At 49.8% G+C, this 23,725-nt stretch overlaps 1 protein-coding gene across 1 annotated transcript; it reads right to left on the bottom strand.

Moving 5' to 3' along the window:
* Window positions 1-1,459: 1,459 nt before the first annotated feature.
* On the bottom strand, window positions 1,460-21,556 carry LZTS3 (leucine zipper tumor suppressor family member 3). Its single transcript, XM_082482715.1, has 4 exons — window positions 20,771-21,556; window positions 7,779-8,267; window positions 5,302-6,132; window positions 1,460-2,350 (listed from the first exon to the last, which is right to left on the bottom strand). The coding sequence occupies exons 2-4, from the start codon at window positions 8,226-8,228 to the stop codon at window positions 1,640-1,642; spliced, it is 1,992 nt and encodes a 663-aa protein (XP_082338841.1). The 5' UTR covers window positions 8,229-8,267; window positions 20,771-21,556; the 3' UTR covers window positions 1,460-1,639.
* Window positions 21,557-23,725: the final 2,169 nt, after the last annotated feature.

Here is a 23,725-nt window from a genome sequence, read left to right as displayed (position 1 = left end):
CTGACCAAACTCTCCCTGAAGTCACCTCACAGACATTCCAAGACATCCCAGTGCTTATTCTAGCTTTGTTCTTCTAGCTGCTCCCTAGGACAAAGAGCTGAAATTCCCACTTGTGTTGACCCTTTGGCCACTGCCCAGTCAGTGCAAACTCCACTTTGCAACATTTTTTACTCTTTGCTATGGATCATGGTGAAAAATTGTCCATGAAAGGGAGAGCCAGACCCACTTTGTCCACCTTCTAAAGCTGAATGCTGGTTTTTGATGCCTGCACCATTCTCAGTGACTGTGCATGTAGGATGTGGTTATTATTCTGCCAGGGTGTAAGCACTTGTGTGATCTTAAGCATTTTCCCCTCTTATGACTGCTTTCATGCTCTGAGTTAGTTGCTGAATATTTTCTTAAGCTAGGCCTGCATTATCGTTGTCCCTGGAATACGTGATGCCACGTGGGATCGATATGGGTGCTGTTTGAAATGGCTGTACTGAAGGCTAATGTGTGCCCCCTCGCAATCTAGCGGTAACACTGATATGTGCTCACTGCAACTCCTGAGTGAGGCTCAGGTGCCATTTTTTAAGCAGACCCTGGACTGAGAGAGTGCACCGAAGCATCATTCATTTGGGAATGGGGTAGCACAAGTGCCCATTGTTGGGGCAAATTGCTAAAGCTTCAGTTTGCATAAACATCCCACAGGTTTGGGAGGCTTCCCCAAACCTTGATTCCATTGACTTTGGGAAGTAAGAGGGCTCTTGGGAAGGGAATCTAGCTTGGATTTCCAAGTTTTTTTTCTTGCTGTAGCTGGCTTGAGTATATGGTAAGAATAGGGGGATCAAGGCAGAGGTGGGAGGGAATTTCTGCTCCTAGGGTTGGTCACAACCCAGGAGAGAATTGGAACTGCAGAAGGAAATGAAAACAAAATGAAGACACAGCTCTGCTGAGCCTCCAAAGAGGCTCCTGCTGGGCAGTCATTCCTTGTTGGCTTATGTTACCAGGACAGGCTCATCCTGCTCCTCAAGGATGTTCTAACCTCTTGCAACCATGGTAGATATGGGCTGGCAAGAGGGAGTCACCTGGTAGAGATATGTTTGGTTTCACTGAAATCAGTGGCCAACCTTCCACTGAGTTCACTAAGACCACCGTCTAGACAGGATACTTAATGCAGAACAGTGAGTTTACTCATGATCCCGAGAGCTTTGTTCCATTAGCCAATGTGGCTAAAAATGCTCTGAAAAAAACCTGCCACTTTGAACTGTTCTGCTGCACATAAACGCTTGGAAAACCAAAAAAAACAAATACAGCCCTCCAAAACAACCAACCGAAGAGGGGTGAATTGTAGGAGAGGGGATGGCAGCCTCTAGCAAAGTAACAGTCACGGCAGATTACAAAAGAGCCAATTGACCCTCACCAGCTTGACTAGGAAAAAACCCAAAAGAGATGTCGCATTATTGATAGAAAAACAACGCACATCCACAGTTATTTTACCTACAGAGCACAGAAGTATAGAGTAAGGGTGATGGAGCTTGGTGCGAGCAGACTCACACTGCTCCTGTGGTAGAGTATTATCCTTCGGAAGATCACTGGCTTGAGTAGGTAGTACATGCACAGCAATAAAAAACTTATGTTGTATTGTCTTGGTCCCACCTCAGATCTCGGTGGACTCTATTCGCTCAAGTCTGGAGGGAGTCCATGTTTTTTTCTCCTCAGTGTGCGGGGGGCTGGTGGCCTTTGTGTTCATCTCATTCACCTTGTGCTCCAGGAGCTGGTTCTTCTGGTACATCTCCACGTAGTTTAGTTGCAGCTGCTTCTGGTACTTGATGACTTTCTCCTTCTCTTCTTGCCATGTGCGCCGCTCCTCCTCAAAGTCCATCACCTGCTGCTCCCGCTGCTGCCTTTCCAGCTTCAGCTCCGTTTGGAGCCGCTCTACCTCCTTCCGCAGCGTGTTGACACTGTCCTCGCTCTGCCGTTGCATCTTGGCTTCATCGCTCTCACAGGCCAGCGGGTCCCGCAGCTTCTCACCAAGGTCCCCAGCAAAAGGCCCTGGAGGTCCCATGGTGGCAAGTGTCCGCTTCAGGCCAGAGACCTCCAGCTCACAGTGGTTCAGTTTTTCCCTCAGCACCTGGACCTCACTCATTTTCCGCTGTAGCTCACTCTCGCAGATCTCCAGGTTGACACTCTTGGAGCTGTAGGAGTCCTTCAGGGTGAGGATCTGCTCCTCCTTCTCCCGTAGGAAGTTCTTACCTTCCTTGAGCTGTGTCCGCAGTCCCACGATCTCGTTCAGCTTCTGGGATACATCTGCTTGGGAGTCCTTCAGCTGCTGCTTGAGCAGGGAGATCTCACCTGCCTTCTGGCACACCTGCAAGGAGAGCATGCATGAGGCAGGAGGAAGGCAGCAAGGAGCTGCTACAGCTGCTTGTCCCCCACACTGCCCATGAAACGTCTTCATGGCCTCGTGTTGGCAGGAGGCTCAGGTAATGGAGGGGACAGCCAGAGACAGTGCTCAAGGACTGAGCTCCAGCCTTCACCAGGACCCAGACCATGCCAAAGACCTAGAGGTTGTCGCCAAATTTGGGGGGGACATTTGTTGTTTATTCCTGGCTCTGAGGGACTTGATGCTGTTGCCAACTGGAGTTGACCAAACAGCTAAGCTAAGTGCTGTGGTCCTCACCAGTGGTGAGCAGACACTGCTTCCCTCCCTGCATTCAACTTACTCACCTAACCACAAGCCTGCGGTGCTTGACCCCAAACCCTCTGCTCTCAGGAGGAGTTTTTCCACTGACCTCAATGGGATCTGGACCTTTAACAAGGCTGAGACAGAAATATCTCAGACCCAGAGACCACCCAGGTTCTCCCTGAGCACTGGGAGTGTAGGTCAGGATGCAGCTGTAGATATTACTGAGTTGTCCTATGACACTTTCCTTTCCCAAAGACTCTTGAAGAACCCAGTTGATTAAATTTTAGGGTTCACTTCACTGGGGACAGTCCAGGGACTGGTAGCTATTTAATTCTTTTGGGGCAAGGCGTGAAGAGTGAAAGCCCCTCTGCCAAAGATCAAGGAGAGAACTGCAAACCACCCTTGTTGAAATGTGGCTACCATGCACTGTCCTTGGGTGCTGGAGTTTCAGGTTTCATACTGAGTGGCTCAAGTCTCACCCATGTGGTAGGGTACACAAGCCCAGTGGAAATACCCTTGCTTTGGTGTGTATTTGCATTACGTAAGTGTCACAATTCAGTATGACACTCCTCTGCACCTGCGTTGTCCACCAAAGGTGATAGTTGTATGAATAACTGAATTGTGGGTATTGGAAGTGAACCATAAAAATGACCAGAGCCTCATTTTCCCGTGAACTCCATGGTTCTGCAGAACTCAGGGTTCTGCACTGACCGATCTGATCTGTCTACTGTGGATTATTGCAGAGACCACAGTTGCTACCTATGCTGGCAGGAGTCTGGGCTGGGGAGCGGCACCAAGGAAGCATTAGTGATCAGAGAGGATAGGCGTAATTAAAAATAGACTTGGTAGTCACCTCCAGACTGGGGTGTCCTGTCCTCATTAGCCCCTGTCTCTTGTCACACATAAAATGCTTGGCCTTTCCTCCCTCCTGCTTTGCCCGCACAGTCCCTTGCTGCTCTGCTCCAGCTGGGTCAGTGCTCCTCACACAAACTCTCCTCTCCAGTGCCTTCATTGCAACTTCCACTTTTCTCTGCTCTAGAGGACTTGTCTGATGCATAATGTTGAGGAAGACCTTGAAGCTCAGCTATTGGGATAATCCAGTGCTCACGACCAATGGCTGAAGAGCTAGGACACGTACCGAGTCACTTCCTACTGATAGTAGCTTTCCCTGGAGCTGACAGCTGTGGTGGTTCCCCATGCAAACCTAACTCTGTGAGTACTCACATCCACACCAGCAGATGCAGAACTGTGTCACACTGGTTTAGCTGTAGTTAGAGTGGTGTAGTTACTGCCTAGCTAAAAAACTGCACAATTTACTGAAAGTGCTCTCTGTGGGCTAGCTCTTCCCAAAAGGCAGAGAAATACATGATGAACAATTTGGATAGGAATCAACTTACAAATTAAAATTGTTAAATTTAGACATCTACTTGGGTGCTGTGGAGATCTAGGAAATACAGTCCGTGGAGCCTGGAGAGCAAGTCAGCAACTCAACAAGTGTAGGTGTCTACAAATTTTAGGTATGTTGATCCACAAGCTGAATCCCTATCTTTACATCGATATCACTGGGTTGGCTGTTGCAGACAGAACTATATCAGGGACTCAAATAACCAAAAGCCCATATGCGGTTTTACTGGTGCAAAATCAGGGAACTTTCCAGACCTAACTTGTTGGAAGAAACAAAAGACCTGGGCAGAGCATCTGGCCAAAGGAGGCATCATGTGGGACAATGCAGGCTGCTTGTTCTGGGATGCAACTTGCAGAGATTTTACAGCAAGTCTTTAATAAGCTCTGCTGAACATCTGCAAATAGCACATTTCAGAGCCTAATTAATCCCAGCTTCATTGACTTTCCATCAGGATTAGCAGAATAGGGTCTTCTCGATTCTAGAGCTACATGTTGCCTCTGCACTCTTAACAAATTCAAAGTTTCTAGCCAGTCCGTGGAAGGATTAAAATTCTTCACATGATCAAGCTGAAAAAAAAATGTTAGTACTGGCTATGCAAACAGACTTTGATAAAATGTTCTAAAAATAGAAACAGTAGAAAAAAATATGTAAGACTCAAAAGGAGAACTAGAAAGAGGAATTTGCCTTTCAGCCTTTTATGAGAGATAAACTTATTAGCAACTGAAAACAGTGTGTCACAATGGAAAGCATGAGGTAGACTTGGCTATCGGTATAATTCTTAGCTCACTTGCTTTATTTCTTAAATAAAAAAGAAAATCAAATATTTGAAAACCAGTTTCAAGGTTTGCCCAAATGCATATGTTAGAAGAATTTAATTAAAATAGACTTAAACCCATTTTTGGTAGGCATAAATACCTGTACAGAAAGACCTGTATTCACTGAAACTGAATTAAAATGTTACATGTTGGAGTGAACTGACGGGGAAGCCAAATTATTAACCAGCACAGGAGGTGTGCATAGACATTTGTGCTTGTTTTAGTTTAATTCAAAACTACAGGCTTGGGACTCAGACAAACGAAGAGGTGACTGAAGTGTCTTCTGTTACCTGGAGGCCACCCACCCATTGTCATTGTCTATGGGGTCCACTTAGGGCAAATGGGATGAATTTTGGTCTATCAGAGCTCTCAACGAAAACCTCACTCAGGGTCTGTTACAACAAGGCTCTTACCTCCCATTTGGTCTCTTCAATCTTTGGGAGAAACTCAGCCTGTTCCTTCTTGAAAGCCACAAATTTCTTCTCCAGCTCCTCTCGTTGCTGGAGGAGTTGTCCCATATCATCTTGGAGTTTTTTTTTCTCTTGCTGGAGCTTGAAGATTTGGAGCTGCAAGGCCTGCTGAGCCCGCTGTGCCTTTTTGGAGACCTGTTGCAATTTGTTGGCGTAGTTTTGCCTCAGGTCCTCCATTTCCCTCTCCCAGATCTTTTGCTTCTCCTCAAACACTTGGAAGATGGCTGCCTCACTTTTGTCCAAGTTCCTTCGCATCTGGAGGACCTCCTGTTCCTTCTCCCACAGCCGGTCTTCCAGGTCTTGGATGATGTCGTCTGTTGAAGGTGAGTGGAAAGGCATCGTTTCGTTGAGATGGTTCAGTCTGTTGAACGAAGAGGTGCTCTTGCTTGAAGACCGTCCGCTGTCTGAGGTAGATATCCCGTTGTATCCCACAATGTTCTTGTCCACATAGGTTGTACCGATGCGGTTGATGTGGCTCGTGGAGGCACTCATCGGACCCACGTGCTGGCTATAGCCTGTCCCGTATGTGGGCAGGCTTGTTAACGAGTTACGGCCTGAATCCGAAAGACCCCCCACTTGGTTTGTAGTCCTGTTAAGGCTGCTCTTGTCAAGTCCACTTTTGGGTGCGGACGGGCTATTGCTGTTGGCATGGTTCAAGCTCTTTCTGTTCTCTGTCACCCCGTTGCTCTGCGGTGGGCAGAGGTTCTGCATGGAATGGAAGTTTTTAGGAACTACTGGTTTAAAGGCTGAGGGTCTAACTAAGGGCTCATTGCTCTGCAAAAGGAAAAAGGACCACGCATCAAACATAGCAGGAAGCTTTGTAACAACACACAAAAGAGACACATCAGCACAGGCTGGGGCTGATGGAGCTAAGATGTCTTGGGCTAGCTCCATATTTCTCAGCCTTATTACACCCTGGGCCATCTGGCATTTAACATGAGGGACCTGTGGTCACTCATAGGGCAAGGCTTTGTCTTTCATCATCCCAGCTGAAAAAAACCCCAAACCTTGACTCACCCCAAATCTGTGATTTTTCCCTAGAATACTCCTTGGTTCCTCTTGATGTTCTTTGCAAGAAGGAGGGCTGCCACCTGCCTACCGGATCAGATCAAAACAACTCGTTGATTTTGGCAGATTATATTTTGAAGGACTTCTAGGGTTGAGGGGGCATTTTCTTTTTGCTGAAAACTGAATTGAGCCCTTGGACTAGCAGCTGTTCTGCCCCAAGAGCATCACATTGCCCTCCTGCCGGCAGTGATCACTTGCCTGTGTGGACACCATGTCCTGGTCATGCTCAGACAGAAATAGGTGGGAACTGTGACCCCAGCAGTGACACTGGGCAAAGAACATGCTGAAGCTGCTCTTCATTTGAATGTTTGTGTTTCCTGCGGCTATAAGCAGCGGGGAGAATGAACGACAGCTGTAAAGGATTTAGAAAGGATTTAAAAACCTTGCACATTCCTTGCCCATGAATGCACCTACAGAAACAAAACTATCCTAAAAATGGGATTGAGTCTCCCCTTCTGCAGGTTGGGCTTCAGGTGAAAATTAACCCAGAGAAAGCCACCTTGTATTAGCAAAGATATTTTTAAAATGCCTTCCAGGAGAAAGAGAATGAGCCCTGGTGAGCAGACAAGGTTGGAGACCAAAAACCTGACACCTGGCATGCGGGACTGTGATGGACTACAGGGGCTGGTGGATTAACAATCCAGGAGACAAGGCCACCAAACGCTGCAGAAATAATACTGCACAAGGCAGCGTCCCCAGGACACAAATTATGGAAGTCGCTGGAGCAGAGCAGCAGGCTATATAAAACACTTGGCTGTGAGGAGGCCTGGGAGATGTTTGCTCCCTTAAGCCAATATGAGCCACTAGGACTGGGCTTGGATGGGGAATAATACTTACAGGAGCAGTTTTCAAGCCTGGTCAACTTGTCCCTCACAAGAGGCACTGGGATTTTGAACAGATGCTCATAGCATCTTTCAAGCAACGCTTTTTGGTGGAAGTGGCATGTTAGAGATTGCCTATAAATGGCACAAAATATAAGAGCAGGACTCAGATGCTGGACCTACTGAAATGAGAGCCAACTCCAGCTCCCTTCCCATCAATTGGGGAGGTAGGCACAGCATCTTGGGTAGGTTGGAACAGATAGTGACTTAAATACAGGCTTAAATGAGCTGGAAACTTCGCTGTGGAAGACTTGTTATCATGCTGTTGGGTTCCTCAAGAACTAACATTCCCCTTTGCTCAACACCCAGAAAGTAATAAGAATTGTATTATCTGTACATAAAAATGGTGCCATCTACAAAGTAAGAATTAGACTATCTGTCAGGATTGCACCATTGCCCAAGGCTTCCTGATCTGTGTTTTTGGAGATGTGCCATGGCCATCACGCTGTTCCAGGAGGTGGGGATTCTCACCTGGTCTAGTTTGCCGGAGATAGGCAATATCTTTGGTGGGTTACTGGGTTCTCGGTATTGAGGGGGAGGTGGCATGTTCTTCTCGTTGTTGGTGGTCACATTCCCACAGATGTCCATCTTCACCTTCTCATTCTTGCGCAGGTCACCGTTGATGTAGAGAGAATTGGAGACCTTCTCCGACTTGTATGTCTTCTCCTCGCCCGAGTAGCGGTTGGAGATCTCCCGCGTGGAGTACCCATTGCGAGACCCCTCTGTCTGCCGTCCACTGCTCTGCGTCCGGGTCCCCACGCTCTTCATGGCGAACTCTTGGTCATTGGCGACTCCGCTGCCCACGCTCCCCATGGTGCTCTGGGAGATGGGTTGGGATGGCTGGGGAGCAAAATTGTGGAAGTTCTCCGGGCTAGGGTAGGTCGAGTCACTAAGAACGGGCAGCGTCTCTAGCGTGGCCATGGCAGCACAGAGGTGAGGTGGAGGCACAGGTCAGTGGCACTGGGAGAAGGAGGAAAAGGAAAGGACCGTTAAAGAGATGCCTTTTATGTACCATACCCTTTGCAGATCAGCAATTGTGCAGAGATGAGCAAATCTCTCGGCTGGGTGATGCAAGGACAGAAGCTGTCATGTCTCAGTATATGGTATGTAGCAGACGATCGGGCTGTACTCCTCTCCAGGACCCCTAGCCCCCCTCGGAGGATCAGTGTGCACTGGTCCCCCAAATCCCACTCACTGCTATGCAAAAGAGCTGCTCTTAAGCCTCTCAGTCCAAAGTTTGGGTGGTCCCAAGGGATGGGGTTGCATGGTTTTAGTGGGCGTAGCTCTGCAGCATTGGTTGTACACAAACATTTGTAGTTCCCAAGCTTGAATTATTTCTGTCACTTTTCCCAGGTTTGGACAAGTTTGTGTGTCCATGAGGATGGAAGGTTTCCAGCCCTGGTGGGGACTGTAGGCTCATACTATTGGTCCCTCAAGCACATCCCTTAGTGATAATTCAACAGGGCTTAAGCAACACGCTTTCCTTGGGATTGTTGTGCCACGGACTTGAGCTTTTAAAAAGCTGCTTTTGTCCAGGTGTCATCCTAAATTTTCTTTTAAACCTTTATTCCTACTCCATTTTATTCTTATCTAGGCTGTACATTGGATTGGCCAAAACTAGGCCATGGGAAGTGGATAACATGCAGACAATTATTTTAAAAGTTGTCTTTGACCAGGTCAAAGACTTGGGACCAGTCCTCACATGTCTGGATGCTCTTCCTGAGCTCCATCACCATCACAAACCCTAGTCCTGCAATTTCTACTCTGGCTTCATAGGCACCCAGGCCTATTCATGTCCATATTTGGGGGAAATTCTACAAATGCTGGTGGTTGCATTGGTGCTGAATTTATTATCAACTGAGGCAGTCAAGGTCCAGATCTACTGGTGCTAAGACAGGTTTCACATGGGGACAATTTATAACTTTCGAAAAGGCCTTTTGAAAGTCCTGTTTGAAAGTCCCAGCTGAAAATCAAGCTGTTTCTACACTCTTGGACCCAGCAGTAATGGATCTGGTCTGCACTGCCCCACTACCCCCCCGAGGGTCGCAAAGCCTCTGCAGTCATGCCCCAGGACTAGGGAAAAAAAAGCAAAACGTGGATTTATTTCTCTCAACAGAATTTCTTTAGTTACAGAAACCCATGGGTTTTCCCTGATGGGTGTGCCCATAAAATATGAGCTTTGGGGAAACTGCTCTGTGTTGAACTGAGCTGGAGCAGAAGATGGAGATCTTACAGAAAGTGACTGCATTCCCCGTGATTCCCGTTCCCTCTGCTTAGGTGTTAACTTGATCTTCTGTAATGCAATCAGCCCCACAAAAGTGTAAAATCTTATTTAAGGAAATAAAATGCCCCACGACAAATTTCTTTTTGGTTGCTTCATTGAATAACAGTGAATTTGAACCCATACCAGCTAAGGATCTCATTACCTGAGGGAAGGGAGAAGATGCGTTGCAAAGTTTGGGTGATTGCAGTGAATCCTGGGGTCTCTGTATTTGGGGAAAGACTCTCACAGCTCAATTTAGCCACTGGTGCATGAGCGTCCAGGCCTCTAGGGAGTCCTGTATATCCTCCCAGTGCCACTCCGGAAAGGCTGGGGTCTTCCTGGAGTCCTGCCTCATATCTGCCAGCCTGTGCAGATGTGTCTGATACCTTTAGACTGGACATAGCTGAACCAAGCCTGGAGGAGCAGGCATGTGGACAGCTGCAGTGTCCACCCAACCCTACTGAGCTCAGTAGCTCAGTCCCCATGGGCCAGGAAGGCTGCTTGTTTTTTCTTTTGTCCCAGGAGTCCTCAGTTCCAGGTTTCCCAAGATAAACCATCCTGGCAGTGTGGGGACTAAAGCAGAATTCAGGGGCAGTGGGAGGTGCAGGTTTCCCCCTGGATAAGAGAGGGATAACCAAAGTGATGCCCTTTGGAGAGAGGTTCAGTGATGAGGGGGCTCGGGCAGGGCCAGCGGGTAGGGGAGATGGAGAAAATCCCCACTTCAGTGGGATTTTTCCAGTTCTTGGAGTAGGGATGTTAAATCAGCCCTTCCCAAGTAAAGCAGGAGAATTGGGTTTATTTCCCTGGAGAGTTTGCTTAGGTCTAGAGCTTGGCTCTGATGTGGTGTCTCACGAGGTCTTGCTATTTGCACTAATAATGGAATGGAAAAGAAAAATTAAAAAGGTTAAAGCAGGGTCTATGCTGCTCGACTTGGCTTTTATTAAATTGCGCTTCTGGAGGCTTCTGCCAGGCGCACTGCCCATAGCCTCCTCCCTTTTTTTGGTGTCTTGATCTCATAGAAAGCTGCCGTGTTCAAAATATGGCCTGAGTGTCATGGGGCTGGTGGACAGATGTGGCAAACTGCTCTGCCGGAGGGAGAGGACACAGAGCTGATGCCTACAGAGAGCTGGCAGAGCTCCTCTGGGGCAGAGCAAGATATAGAGGTGGTCACAGAGGGAAAAAGTAGTTTAAGGAGGTGCTCTGGTGAAAGCTACCATCCCAGCTGAACTCCTGTTGAGGCGTTAAGGAGCCTTTTTGGTCTGAGACACACCATGTGTGCCCCGTCACGGACAGGGGATAAGGCAGCTGTGAGGCAGAGGAGAACATGTCTGGTGGTGTAACCTTCCCCATGCCCTTGCACATCACCCCACCTAAGGAGGGTCCTCAGGGGACTTGCCCTGCTGAAACACCAGCAATATGAAGTGATGAGTGTTGGGTGAACATTTTGTAGTCTCAAATGTAGTGTCCTTTGTAATGACCTTCCTGCAGCTTGCACCTTTGTCCCCCAACAGAGATGTCTTCATGTCACACACTGGTTGAGGTCTGAAGGCCAAGCAGCAAATGAATATCACACAAGCATCGCACGGTGTGGCATGGGGACCCACGATAATCAAAACATGTAAATGTTTATCAGTCGTAAGTAACAAAACCTCCACCAGCAGACAGAAGTGTCCAGGTCTGGTAACGCAACTGGCATGCATCATTTGGACATGTCTCTCTTCAATGCACTGAGGAGGACTCAAAGGCTCCCAACCCCATTGCACCCTAAAGGCACTTTTCAAAGAACAACACGATAGACAGTTCACAAGTGCACGATGCCCAGGGATTAATCTAGGTGTGTGCTGGGCACCTGGAGACTCGATTGAGCTGCAGAGCAATGAGGAGGAATGGAAACTGCCCGTCTGAAGCCACACTCAACCCACAGTGCCTTTGGATTTTATTAGTCAAGGGAAGATTTTTTTATTCTGCTAATTTAGGAATAACCTGTGTTTCAGTGACTTTGGGATATGATGTGTCTTTTTTTATGGGACACCAGCCACCACAAAAGGGATGTGCTGGAAGGTCTCAGCTCCAGATAAGGGAAGGGCAGTGGCTGCATTGCCTCGATGCAGTCTGCCCTGGCCCCATTCAGCCAGCCGAGGAGAAATCCACGTTAGCTTTTCCTCACTGGGTAAATTCCACAGTGACATTTGCACATTTACGTTGACTTTGTGAGGGCAGGATGAGGTCACTGGAAAGTTTGATCCTTCCAAAAAAAAAAAAAAAAGCCAACACAACAAGAAGCAGGGAAAGCAAGTGTCCTTAGCTCAGTGAGAGCCACAGCCTGGGCAGAGACATGGCAGGGACAGGACACCTCTGAGAGCTGCTCAGCGCTGTGGCATCTCCGTCATTGGTCTTCACCGGCAGAGTATTGCAGCCTTTCTCTGCCCTTGAGGACCTCCTGGCTCCCAGGCAGTGGTTTTCACATCAGGCAGGCTTCTGCTCAAGGCCATGTCCCAAGCCCACTGGGATGTTGAGCTGGTGTTTCCGCTCTGTGCCAGCAACCCAAAAGCAGGGGGGGCTTCAGCTGTCTTCTTGGGATGTGAGATCAAAGCTACACCACAGGGCCAGACTCTGAAAATGGACCTTTTTTGTGAGGTTTTTTTATTTTCCTCCTAACTGGGAATCAGCCAAGAAAATATTCTAGAAAAAAAATGGTTATTAGTGTATGTTTACTGTAAACCCAGAATCTGATAAACAGAGCATACGGACAAGCATTACACATATGTTATTAAGGAGATTCCAGAAGTGCCAACAGATCCCTGACAGTACAGCTTTGTTTGCCAAAAAGGGCCATTTTTTTTGAGAACAACGGCTCTCGCTTCCGTGTCTTTTGGCTAGCTCCAGTTCCCAGTCAGGTTTTACCCGAGTCATTCCTCAGGTGAACTGTGAAATTAAGTTTTGAGCAGAGTGAGGTAAGGAATAACGCTGCCAGGCTCCAGCGCAGAGCTGGAGGATCTTTTTTTCTCCTTCCAGGTTTGGAGGAATGCATGATTAAAAATTTTCCTGGGACATTTCTCCTCCTTAAATCTCATAACCACCTCCCTCCCATGGGAACATGAACTAAAATTGGGTTTACAGGTGATTCCCAATGAGAGGAACAAGGATGCTGAGCCTGGCAGTCCATGAACACAGGGGGGCTGAGGGAAGCTGAATTGGCTTGCCTTTACCGGCATTTCACTCTCAAGTCTGTCCTTTAGAAGGAAAGAGAAGTCACCTCTGAGCATGGCTGGACTTGGAAGAGACCCCCGAGCCACAGCAGAGGGGTGAAAGCAGCTTCCCCTGCACTGTGGTGGTGCAAAAAGGCTCCAGACAGGCAGAAAACCAAAGCAGGAATTTTAAGCAACCTGCCAGCCACTGCCCTTTCCAGATGTTTTAGCTTCCTAGATGCTACATCCCATCTGCAGTGGTGAGCCACAGCAGGCTCTCAAAAAGACATCAGGTCCACCTCACCTCCCAGGAAGGACCAGCTCTACTCAAATCACTCCCAAGTGACATCCATCTGTCCATCTATCACAGCAGGCACCGCTTCTGAGTGCCAACACTCAGCCTTTGCCGAGCTCCAGTTCCCCAGAGCCATGTGGTTACAGTGGGAACCCAAGTGAAGGGACTTTCTACAGACACAAAGGAGGAGAAGGAAACCCTCCCAGAACAAATGCTGAGCCAATTTCCCATTTCCCAGCATTACTGTGTTAATGAAAGCTGGAAAGGATTTCTTTGTCTGCCTGGATTGATTCAATGCACCCTTCCTGGTAGGCATCTCCACACCAGCACCTTACCTGGGAAGGGTGTCCTGTCTTATCAGTACAGCCAGCTTTCTCTCTGGCTGGGGATACCAGGACTTCATGCAATGGTGTAGCTCCCCACCTTCTCCCTGTTGCATGACCTCCCCATCCCATCCAACCGCGGCGGCCCCTTGGCCTTTCCCCCAGCACCTCTGCCTTGGAGACAGCAATATTTTTATGCCTGATGCAGAAAATCTGGGATGAGATTTCCATTTCCCGAGCTGTGGTGGGTAAACTCTTCACAGCCACCTCTTACCAAGGTTTCCTACCATGCCTGCAGCTCTGGGGGACCCCTAGATGCTATTGTAAATATAATAATCTGTAAAACAACTCCTGCATCTTCACATTTGCTTTACCCAAATGAGTTAGCAAATGCCTTCCAATTAGACAGAAGAAAAATTGCTTTCAGATAAGCAGCTGAATGGTTAACTAAGCCTAGATTATGAAGGCCTGGCTCTGTTTCTGCCTGAGTAGGTTAATTGTTAACACTCTAGTAACAAAGGCCTTTGGGAGACATACCTAGGCACGGTGCCATGTGAGAAGGAAATCAATCACTGGTCTGGGGCAGAGAGAGCTCCAGCAAACAGCCCGAGAGCAAGGCAGTGCCTTGGCACACGCACCATCCCAGGCATGTGGTCCCAGCAGGACGGGCAGCAAAGGCATCTGAAGGTCAAAAATTCCACCCCCCACCAATTACGGTAACAGGTGTGCCCGTGACCTTCAATAGTCGGGTTTGTTTGCGTCTGTTTTAATGAGCAAGCAATTACTGATACAATGAAAATATGCCTTTTTTTTTGTTTGTTTGTGGGGGTAGGACCTACACCTGCACTGTGTTTAGGGCCCTGGTGGCTCTCCAGTTTGTTAGCAATGCTGCCAGAGAGCTGGTATGGCCGGAGGAAAGAAGTCGTTGCATCCTGAGTGGTGGAGCAGGTTAGAAATGGCGTTAAAAAGGGGCGTAAAAAAATTTGCTGTGGTTCTTCCAGCTTCTTCCAGAAAGATATATGGAGAGGGAAAGGAAGACCAGTAATGGGTTAACAGTGAGAAGACAGCAGACCCTGTAGGGAGCAAAACCACCTGTGTCAGGTGAAGCATTAACAAGCCCTGGAGAAAAAACACCACTGAAATTCAAGACCTGCAGTCAGACTGGGCCAATATATCCGTGGGAGGTGGTTGAGTCTGGGTCTCAGCAATGCTACCAGCACCTCAGAGGTTGTTGCTTGGGTTGGTGTGGACATCCTGTGTTCCCATGAGGCAGTTCTAGCAGCAATGGTGAGATGGGAGCCCACCTCCTGTTCCCTGCCTGGGCTGGGGAGGGCCAACCTGCCCAGGGGAGGACTACTGCTGTGCTGGTGGGGATCAGATGGACCTGCCTCACTTCTCATTGCTCCCATCTTGCCCTGCAAAATGTGTTGCTTGCCTTAGTTGTGCTACCATACACCTTCAAAAAGTTTTTTTCTCTTCCTACCAGGTAGTTGCAGACACAATTTTCAGTCACATCCCTCTTCTTCTCCAGGCTGAGCAAACAGCCCTCAGCCTCTCTGTGCACATCACATCCTCCAAAAAGACCATTCAGCTACTTCTCTGCCTCCTCCGTGTCATGGGCCATCATGAGTTACCTCCTTATGACCCAAACCTGGCCGAGACCACCTCCACAAGGTTCGATTCAAGAGGCAGTGACACCACCGCTCCCCTCCGCCCTGGCCCCAGTGTGTCAGCACCTACTTTTCTTCTACACCCTTCTCAAGTTGCGGTTTGAAGAGGGGAACAGAAGGAGCTTTTCCTGTCTCTCACAGACATTTTTTCCAGCCCTCAAGTAATTCTTGTGGCTCTTTTCTGCACCTCCTCCAACTCTTTCCCCCCCAACATCCTGGCTTGGTGGCTGCCAGGTTTTCCTCCACCACTGAAATACGGCACGAAAGCACTTGAACCTGTCTGCGCAAACATGCAAATCTCAGGCTATTCAGCCACAAGCTTTTTCCACAACCAAAATCCAGACGATGTCAGACAAGCAACTCCCACTGCCTCCCCTGCTGAAGGAAACAGGAGCTTTGCGATGAGAAGCCCTTCCCCCCATTTGGGGCCAAAAAGCAAACTTGGGAAGGCAGGTTGGAGGGTCAAGAGGTGCCAAATGCTTGTAGCTGCCGTCAGACACCTCTGGCCATGAGGTTGCTGTGTGTTTGCGCACCTTGCATCCATCTGTGCGAAGGCTTTATGATTACTGCTAGGCTACAAAGAGAGGGACAAGCTCTCCAGCATCACCTGAGCCCTAAGTGCGAGGGTGGGCTCCAAACTCCAGCAGGACATTGCCCAGCATCTCCTAGGGCACAGCTGAGCTGTGCTTTGAGCTTTGGCCCCTTTTACACCATGAGGGGTCTAGGGCTGTCGGACCAAGTCACTGCAAATCTGCTGTAAGACACACCCCAGTTGGAGAAGTCCCATCATCATGTTTTAAGGAGGTTTTGAAAGAGGCTCCTGGCTGTGATGAGCAGGGCGATGGCGTGTGGTGAATGCACCAGTCCTGCTCGGGGTATTAGATATTTGCTTTTGTTAATGCTAACGTTAATGTTAAGAAGGGCTGATTTGCTAGGGCCACTCTCCAGCGGGATACATCAATGCTGCTCAGCTGTCCTGCATCTCTGCCCAGGGCTTGTGGGGAGGTGTTGATTAAGAGCTACATGATACTTCAGCTCTCGCTGACTTTGCACACAAAAATGAGTGGAAAGTTGTTTTCTCTCCCCAAGACCCTGTGGTTTGAGAAAGCCCTGCAGTTTTTCCCTTCGAGCCAGGCGAATCCCCTGGAGCACTGCAGGAATCGTGGCCCGTAACCAGCTTTCCATGTAGTCCCTGCTGTAGGAGGGATCCCGCCTGGATCTGCTGCTCGTTGGCTCTCTCTGTGGCCTGATCCAGCTCACAAATGTAGCAGAAAGTCAACCCAAACCAGCAAGCAGTTTACTGCTGTGTCAGCAGCTTCACTGAGGACTCAGCCAGGACCAAAGGGCCGTGATCCAGATAGAGGAATAGAGAGTGTAGGCAGGAGCAAACCCCACCAGAAAGGGGTTTTGGAGACCTCAGCAAGGATCAGCTCCTGACTGCAGCCCGGGGTGCTTTGCAGAGACCTTTGTAGCTTTGCCCCCCAAGGACTGGGTGTTTAGCTAGAAGCAAGAAAGGCATGAATTCAGAAAGCAAAGCAACACCAAAGCCATCCCAGATGCCTTCTACTGGGAGCAACCTCCATGTGTCCTAAGGCTATTTCCTATCACATTCTGCTGCAGGCGTGCAACAGCAGAAATCCATTCTGAAGCTCTGTGCTATGATCCCAGCTTGTGAGTCCTGCTGAGGGACATCCAATTCAGGAAGACAGAGACCATCCTGTCCCTCTGTGACCCCCTGCTTTCCAACAACACCTCCTGTCCCAGCACTGGGAATCTGTACAGGGACCTGCAGCATCCTCAGGATAACTGGGCCCATCAGTCATCCTGAGGATGCTATCAGCCCCCCCAGTACATAGTATATTTCTGAGATGTGAGGACCATGCTTTGCTTTTTTCTCCTGCAAATGAAGCAGTATTGGGTGGGGGTGACAGGATTCGGGGCAGGGAGGTCCCCATTTCAGGGGCTGCACTTTCTTAGGCTTCTGTGGGAAATAAAAGCAAGCAGCTTAGAAACATTTCCTTTTCCTTTCCGCCTGCTAATGAGATAATTACAGCCTTTTGTATTCTGGGAAACTACTTTCTCATTACAGGGCCGCATCAGCTATTTACATAATAAGCCTGAAACAAAAGAGAGAAGATGAAAAGACCCAGGCGGCTCTTTGGGAAGAGCCCTTGTTGTGCTGAACCCGTGGGATGATGGCTTTCTCCATCCCTGAGGTTCTTCTGCCAAGGTCTGAACTGGGTAGCAGCACTTGGTCTGGGATGTCCCCAGCATGGGATGTTCCTTGCTCTCAGCTGCGAGGGTCCCTGGGTCCCCAGAACCAGCACAACGTGCTCTCATAAACCACCCGCCATGATTCCTATTGCCGAAGGATTTGGGAAGGGTGGCCTTGGATCGGGAGGGACCCTGTGTGCGGGCAGTGGGGAGAGCTGTGTCAGCTCTGCCCTGATGTGGTCAGCATATATGGGGCTCGCAGTGACACCTTGGGATGAGTCCATCACCTGAGGATCAGTTGGGTAACAAACTGGCCCATCCCATGTCCCATCTCCCACGTCCCAGTTTCCCCATGCCCCCAGATGTGGCTAAGGGACATGCCAAGTACCAACCTGTCCCATCCCATGTCCCATATCCCCCCAGCTGGCCAGGGGACACTGGGTACCAGACTATCCCATCCTATGTCTCACATCCCAGTTCCCTTTCCCTGAGCTGGCCAAGGGACACAGTGAGTACCAACCTGTCCCATCCCACATCCTGTGTCCCGTTTCCCTGTCCCTCCAGCTGGCCAAGGGACATGGTGGGTACCAACCTGTCCCATCCCATGTCCCATTTCCCTGTCCTCCCAGCTGGCCAGGGGACACAGTGGGTACCAACCTGTCCCATCCCACGTCCCAGTTCCCTTCCCCCACAGCTGGCTTGGAGACACGGGGTACCAAACTGTCCCATTCCACATCCCAGTGCCCACTCCCCCCAGCTGGCCAAAGGACACTCTGTGTACCAAATTGTCCCCGCCAGCCTGCCAACCCGACACCTCCCTTCCTCAATAAAGGCCTCATTGTTCTCCCCCGACAAAGCCTGAATAGTGCAGCCTGCTCCACCTTCCCCCAGATAATCCTCCCGGTTTGCTATCAGTTTTCCTCCTTGGTTGGCCGCTGTGTTTAAGGGACATGCTCCACCGCCACCCCTCCCTGTGCCTGTCCCCCAGGAAGTGGCGGGGCAGGAATCACGGCAAAGCACAGCTGAAACCTTCACTGCACCGTGGAGCGTGTGACCTTGGCTCCGTGCCCTCCTGCCTGTCCTCCTTCCCTCTCGGCTCCTGCGGGGTGCTCCTGGCATGGACAGCCTCCCCACGTACATGCTACACCTGATCTGTGCCTCTGACACACGCAGTGACACAAGAGTCCCTATCTGAATTCACTGCACTTTGCTGCAGCACCTGTGCTCTTCCCCAGGAGTGATGATGGTGAGGATGACGAAGAGCACCAGAGGCTTGTGCTGGGTCCATGCTTGTGGACCATGTCACTGCCCCAGAGCATCCCTCTGCAAGCATGGCAGCTACTTGAAAACCCCTTATCGACAGCAAAAAAATCAAGAAATCAGTCTGAGCATTACTATTGCTTATCCAGAAGAGCTGCTTTGCTTGTCCCAAGCCCAATCTCACCACTGCTCCTCATCTCAGGGCATTCCCAATTATAATCCGCAGTATTTTCTGGATGCAAAAGAGCAGACAAAGGTGTGGAATAAAAGATCAAGCACCTGGCAGGCTGCACCAGTCTTGAGCTGCTCCAATAAGGTAAGAAATAAAAATTACTTTGGAGGCTGCAGCAAGGTTGGTAAAGCTCCAGAGAAGCCTCGGTGGGTGACATGGAGATGTAATGTGGTGTTCTGTGATTTGTACGAGGTCCCCAGGGAGGTTTGCAGTCTCCATCCTTGGAGGTTTTCAAGCCCTGAATGGATCAAGGAGGGTCTGGTGTCGTAGCTGGTCCTCCCTCAGGCGACAAGGTAGCCTGGAGACCCCCAAGGTCCTTTCCACCGTGAATTATCCTGCCATGGAGGGTGGAGGTTTTGGCAAGCCGTCCCAGGGCTGTCTGTCAGCATTGCCCTGGCCAGCTAGGGCAATGGGGCTGCGTTGCTGGCACATTTATCCTCAGGGGCATTTCCCTCCCTTCCCAGGCTGCTATCAGAGCTCTGGGTTTGGATCCAGGCTGTCATCCTCCAGGATGCACCCGAGGGCAGATAGGAGGGATTTTCCATTACATGGCATGTCTGTCCCCATCATCCCAATGAGCAGAGTGCCAGTGGGACAGGATGGTTTCAAGCTCGGGCCAAACTGCCAACCCAAATCCTCTATGTCCATCAGGAAGGGTTTGGACATGGTCACATCCATGCCCATGGCTGTTCCTAGAAGATGCTCAGGGCTGGCTGTGGGCTGGTCATCATGCCCAGTGAAGTCCCGATGACAACTGCTGCTCGGAAAACACCAGCTTTGGTGGCACAGGAAAAACTCCCTGAATTCACTTGGTGTAGGGAAAGGGCAGTTTGATGGAGCAGCCTCAGCACTGGTTGTGGGGCTGAGGGTCTGGGATGCTCCATGCTGCAGCCTGGACCACTTGAAGTCATCTCATCCCTGCGTGCCTCAGTTTCCCCTTATTAAGGGGGAAAGGCAAGGTGGCTGGACATGAGCTGCTGCCGGTTGAGCCCATGGTGCTCCCTGATGCAAATTATTGCAGTAGGGGGCACAGGGGAGCTCCTGGCCCATTGCAGCATTTGGGCACTGTGCTGCTGTCCCCTGGAAGTCCGTCAGCGTGGAACTACATCCCTTGCTTGGCACCCCAGCATCTGCCTGAGCATCCTCATCTGTCCCCACCTCCCAAACCTTGGGGATCCCGATGTGACCCCCTGCTACAGACCTGCTCCTTGTCCCCGAATGCCTCGTGGTGGGAGCAGGAGGAACCCCTTTGTCACCAGATCTGCCCCCCCTGCATGATTTAGACTCCTGTCCTGGTCTGTGTTGCCAGGGGGAGGCCTGATCCTGCCCTTTGGAGTGAGCCATCACCCCTGGAGAGGTGCCAAGCAGCCGGCCCCATGGCCCTTGCCTGGCTCTGCCATCCCCAGACCTTGCCCAAAACTCCGTCCCAGCAGGAAGGACAACGAGGAGACCCACCAACGGCTCCCACCCACCGCCCACGCCACTGACCCAGCCGTGATTTATCATTAACTCGCCCTGAGGAATTTCAAGGGCATGGAGCCAGCCCGGGAAGTGCTCGCTCCTCCCCGGACACCGCGCTTGGAGCAACCCCCCATGGTGGCTTTTCCCCACAGTCGCTTGTCCCCACTGCCAGGGTTAGCGCCACTAATCAGAGTGGTGCTCCAAAACCTACTGGGGTGCAAGGTCCTGGTGCTGGTGGATGCCAGCTGGATCCAGGGTGAGTTTGGGGGGGGGAGAGGGGGAGGAGGGAGGAATAGTAGCTCTCCCTACCCTGAGGAACCCACATCTGTGCACCCCATCTTTGCTCCGACCCCCCGGTGCAAACACAGCTCAGCAGCTACGTCCCACCCCAAAAAAACACCTCCAGTGGGTACCGCAAGCACAACCCCACACTAATCCACCGAAAACCCTTCGTTCCCCTGCCCGGCCCCTTTCTGGGCTCAAACAAAGACATCCAGCGAGAGGAGGAAGGAGAGGAAAGGAAAGCCCCCCCCCCCCCCCCAAAAGCTGGCACCCACCGGGATTTACCTGGGCAGCCCAGGGGTGCATCCTCCGGCTCCCCTTCCTCCGCAGGTCTCGAAGTTCATCATCTCCCTGCTTGATACCCCAGGAAAAACCCTAAAATAATACCTGCAGAGAGCAACCTGCTGCTGGGTTGGGGCCAAGGGCCGCACTTTGCTCGGTGTGATTGGCCACTGCCGGCCCGCGCCCGCGGGATCTTAACTCTTTCTTCCCGTCGGGGCGGAGATGAGCCCTGTGTCCTCAAACAGGGATTTTGGGGTACGACGGCTTGGTTTTGCTTAAATAAGGGACTTTGGAGTCTGATGACTTCTTTTTGCTCAAATAGGGATTTTGGGGTCTGAGGCTTGGGGTTTTTTTTGTTTTGTTTTTTGTTTGTTTGTTTTTTTCAAATGGGAATTTTCAGGTCCAACAGCTTTGTTTTTCTCAAATAGGGCTTTTGGAGTCCAACAGCTGGGTTTTTTTCAAATAGGTATTTTGGGGTCTGACTGCATGTTTTTGCTCAAATAGGGACTTTGGGATCTGATGGCTTGGTTTTGCTCAAATGGGGGTTTTGAGGTCTGACAGCTTATTTTTTTTAAATGGGGATTTGGGGTCTGACTACTTTTGGGTTTTGGTTTTTTTTTTTTTTTTTTTTCAAAAGGGGAATTTTGGGGTCTGACAGCTTGGTTTTGCTCAAATAGGGATTTTGGAGCCCAATAGATTGGTCTTGCTCAAATAGAGATTTGGGGGTCCATTGGCTTGTTTTTCTCAAATGGGGATTTTGGGGTCCAATGACTTGTTTGTTTTTTTTTTTCCAGTCGAGACTTTGGGGTCTGTCAGTTTATTTTTGCTCAAATGGGGATTTTGAGTCTGATGACTTGTTTTTGCTCAGATGAGGATCTGGGGATCCAACAGCCAGGTTTTGCTCAAATTGGGATTTGGGGGTCTGACTGCTTGCTTTTTTCAAATGGGGGTTTGGGGGTATAACTGCTTCATTTTGCTCAAATGGTTATTTTGGGTTCTTGCCAGCACAGGACCCTGCTCCTCAACTTTCCTATCCCAATTGGGATGCTTCCAAGCTGCATGGCTGAACTGAGAGCCCATTCCCTGCTGAGAGAGGGGCAGAGAACACAACTCCAGCCTGGTAACTTTGAAATAACCTCAGCTTTTCTTTTCGAGGTGATTTGGGTTAGTTGAGATCCTAAATCTCACAAAGCACACAAGAGTCCGACACCCAGAAAGATCACATTTTTCTTTATCTGCCACCAGTGACCCATCTCAACCCCAAACTCCCCAATAAAGCTGTGCACATATTAAACAACAACAAAAAAAATAAAGTTATGGAGGGATTTGATCCTTCTGTAGCCCATCGGCACGTTTCAGCACAGAGGAAATGGAAAGGGGCAGTCATTTTTTTCCCCTGGTTATTGCAGATGAGGAAGCAAGCATCAAATTGTCCATCTGTCATAGAATCATTTAGGTTAGAAAAGACCTTTAAGATCATCAAGTCCAACCATCCATCTGTCCTTCCCTAACTGTGGCATTTTCCAGATGGTTTCAGCCTGTTTGGACAAATGGGATGATGCCCATCACCCCACAGAAGCTGGACTGGGATCCTGCCCTCCCTCCATTGCCATTATTATTTGCCATCCAACCCCTCCCATCTTTCAGAGTAGAGCCCTGGTGATACAGAATGGTCCAGAGCTCCTTCTCCTCCCTCCCTGGCTGCCAGCGCTGCAGCAGGAGAGCAATCAGGCTTCCCATCAGGGGCTGGCCGGCCTCAGCACTTATATTGGATTATTTGCAGTCGTGAAGGGAGTGCAACGAGGGAAATGAAGCTACACAAAGCTGCCACTAATTTAGACTTATTTGCTCAAGTGAATTTTCTATTGGCAGGATGTCTGCGTATCAAAGGAGTTGCCGGTTGCAGCCTCGCAAACATAGCATCGTCATCAGCGGGCTAATAGCAGCAAGAACAGTAAAATAGCAATAATGCTAACAATAATCAAATATGGGTTACGCATGCATTTAAACTACAGCTAAATGCACCACTGGGGTGCATGGGGAAGGTGTAAATTATACCAAAATGGATTCCTGCAGAAACTCAAGCTCTTAATTTTGCCCTTTGACTTCAGAAGCAAAGAATTCCAAGAAACGGGGTGGCTTATACATTGCTAGAAGAGATTTCCAGCAGCAGGATGCATGGCACACACCTTGGAAATAGCCACATACATAGAAAGGCCTTTCCACTCCAGGGATGGCTCTTGCAATAACTAGAGCTGATCCAGGAGCTTCATCAGGGCACGGACCTTCATCCTTGGTGAAGCTGCCCAAGCAAAGGAACCCTTGGCTACATGGCATGGAGGTGCAGCATCCCTCAGGCTCAGCAGATCTTGCAGAAGGCAGACGGTTTCCTGACGTTACAGCCGGTTAAGGCTGTGCTAGTTCTCTCTTTGGGAGTTGTGTTATGTCTTAGCGCTTCCCACAGATGAATAAATCATGATGGAAGAGGCTTTGGAGAATGCTGGAAACTCCGGGATAACCCATGTTCCTAGCGCTCTCAGACAAGTCATAAACTTTTGAACCCTGAACTCCCATTTCTAAGCCAGGTCTCCAGTTGCTGAGACATAAACCTCCCTACCCACCAAGCTCACCTCCACCAAAGCCCCTCCACCACCCCTGAGAGCCAACAGAGACCCCCTGGTTTGCAGCCAGCACCCCGTCATACAAGGGCTCCTGCACAGCCAGCTGCATCCAGGCCATTATGTTTCTCTTTCCCCATGGCTCAGAACCACCAAGACTTGGTCTCGACTCTTTTGGGGGTTTGATCCATATCTGCCCTGCCCTTTTTGGGCAGTCATGGCCTGTGTACACAGACCCGATCACCTGTGGTGTCTCCAGGTAGCAGTCCCCATTCCTCACCGTAGCAAACTCTGGCTAGAGAACCACAGGTGTAATGATGGGTTCTTAAT

This window comes from Vanellus vanellus, assembly GCF_965231255.1.
Source record: "Vanellus vanellus genome assembly, chromosome: 4".
In the NCBI taxonomy this organism is placed as follows: Eukaryota; Metazoa; Chordata; class Aves; order Charadriiformes; family Charadriidae; genus Vanellus; species Vanellus vanellus.
The sequence above is the reverse complement of the archived record's forward strand: the minus strand, read 5'-3'. Positions and strand labels throughout refer to the sequence as shown.

Coding starts and splice junctions, on each gene's coding strand:
- LZTS3 (XM_082482715.1), bottom strand. CDS start 8,228: ATGGCCACGCTAGAGACGCTGCCCGTTCTTAGTGACTCGACCTACCCT. Junction 6,133..7,778: donor TCTCCGGCAAACTAGACCAG/GTGAGAATCCCC, acceptor TTCCTTTTGCAG/AGCAATGAGCCCTTAGTTAG. Junction 2,351..5,301: donor TTGAAGAGACCAAATGGGAG/GTAAGAGCCTTG, acceptor CTCTCCTTGCAG/GTGTGCCAGAAGGCAGGTGA.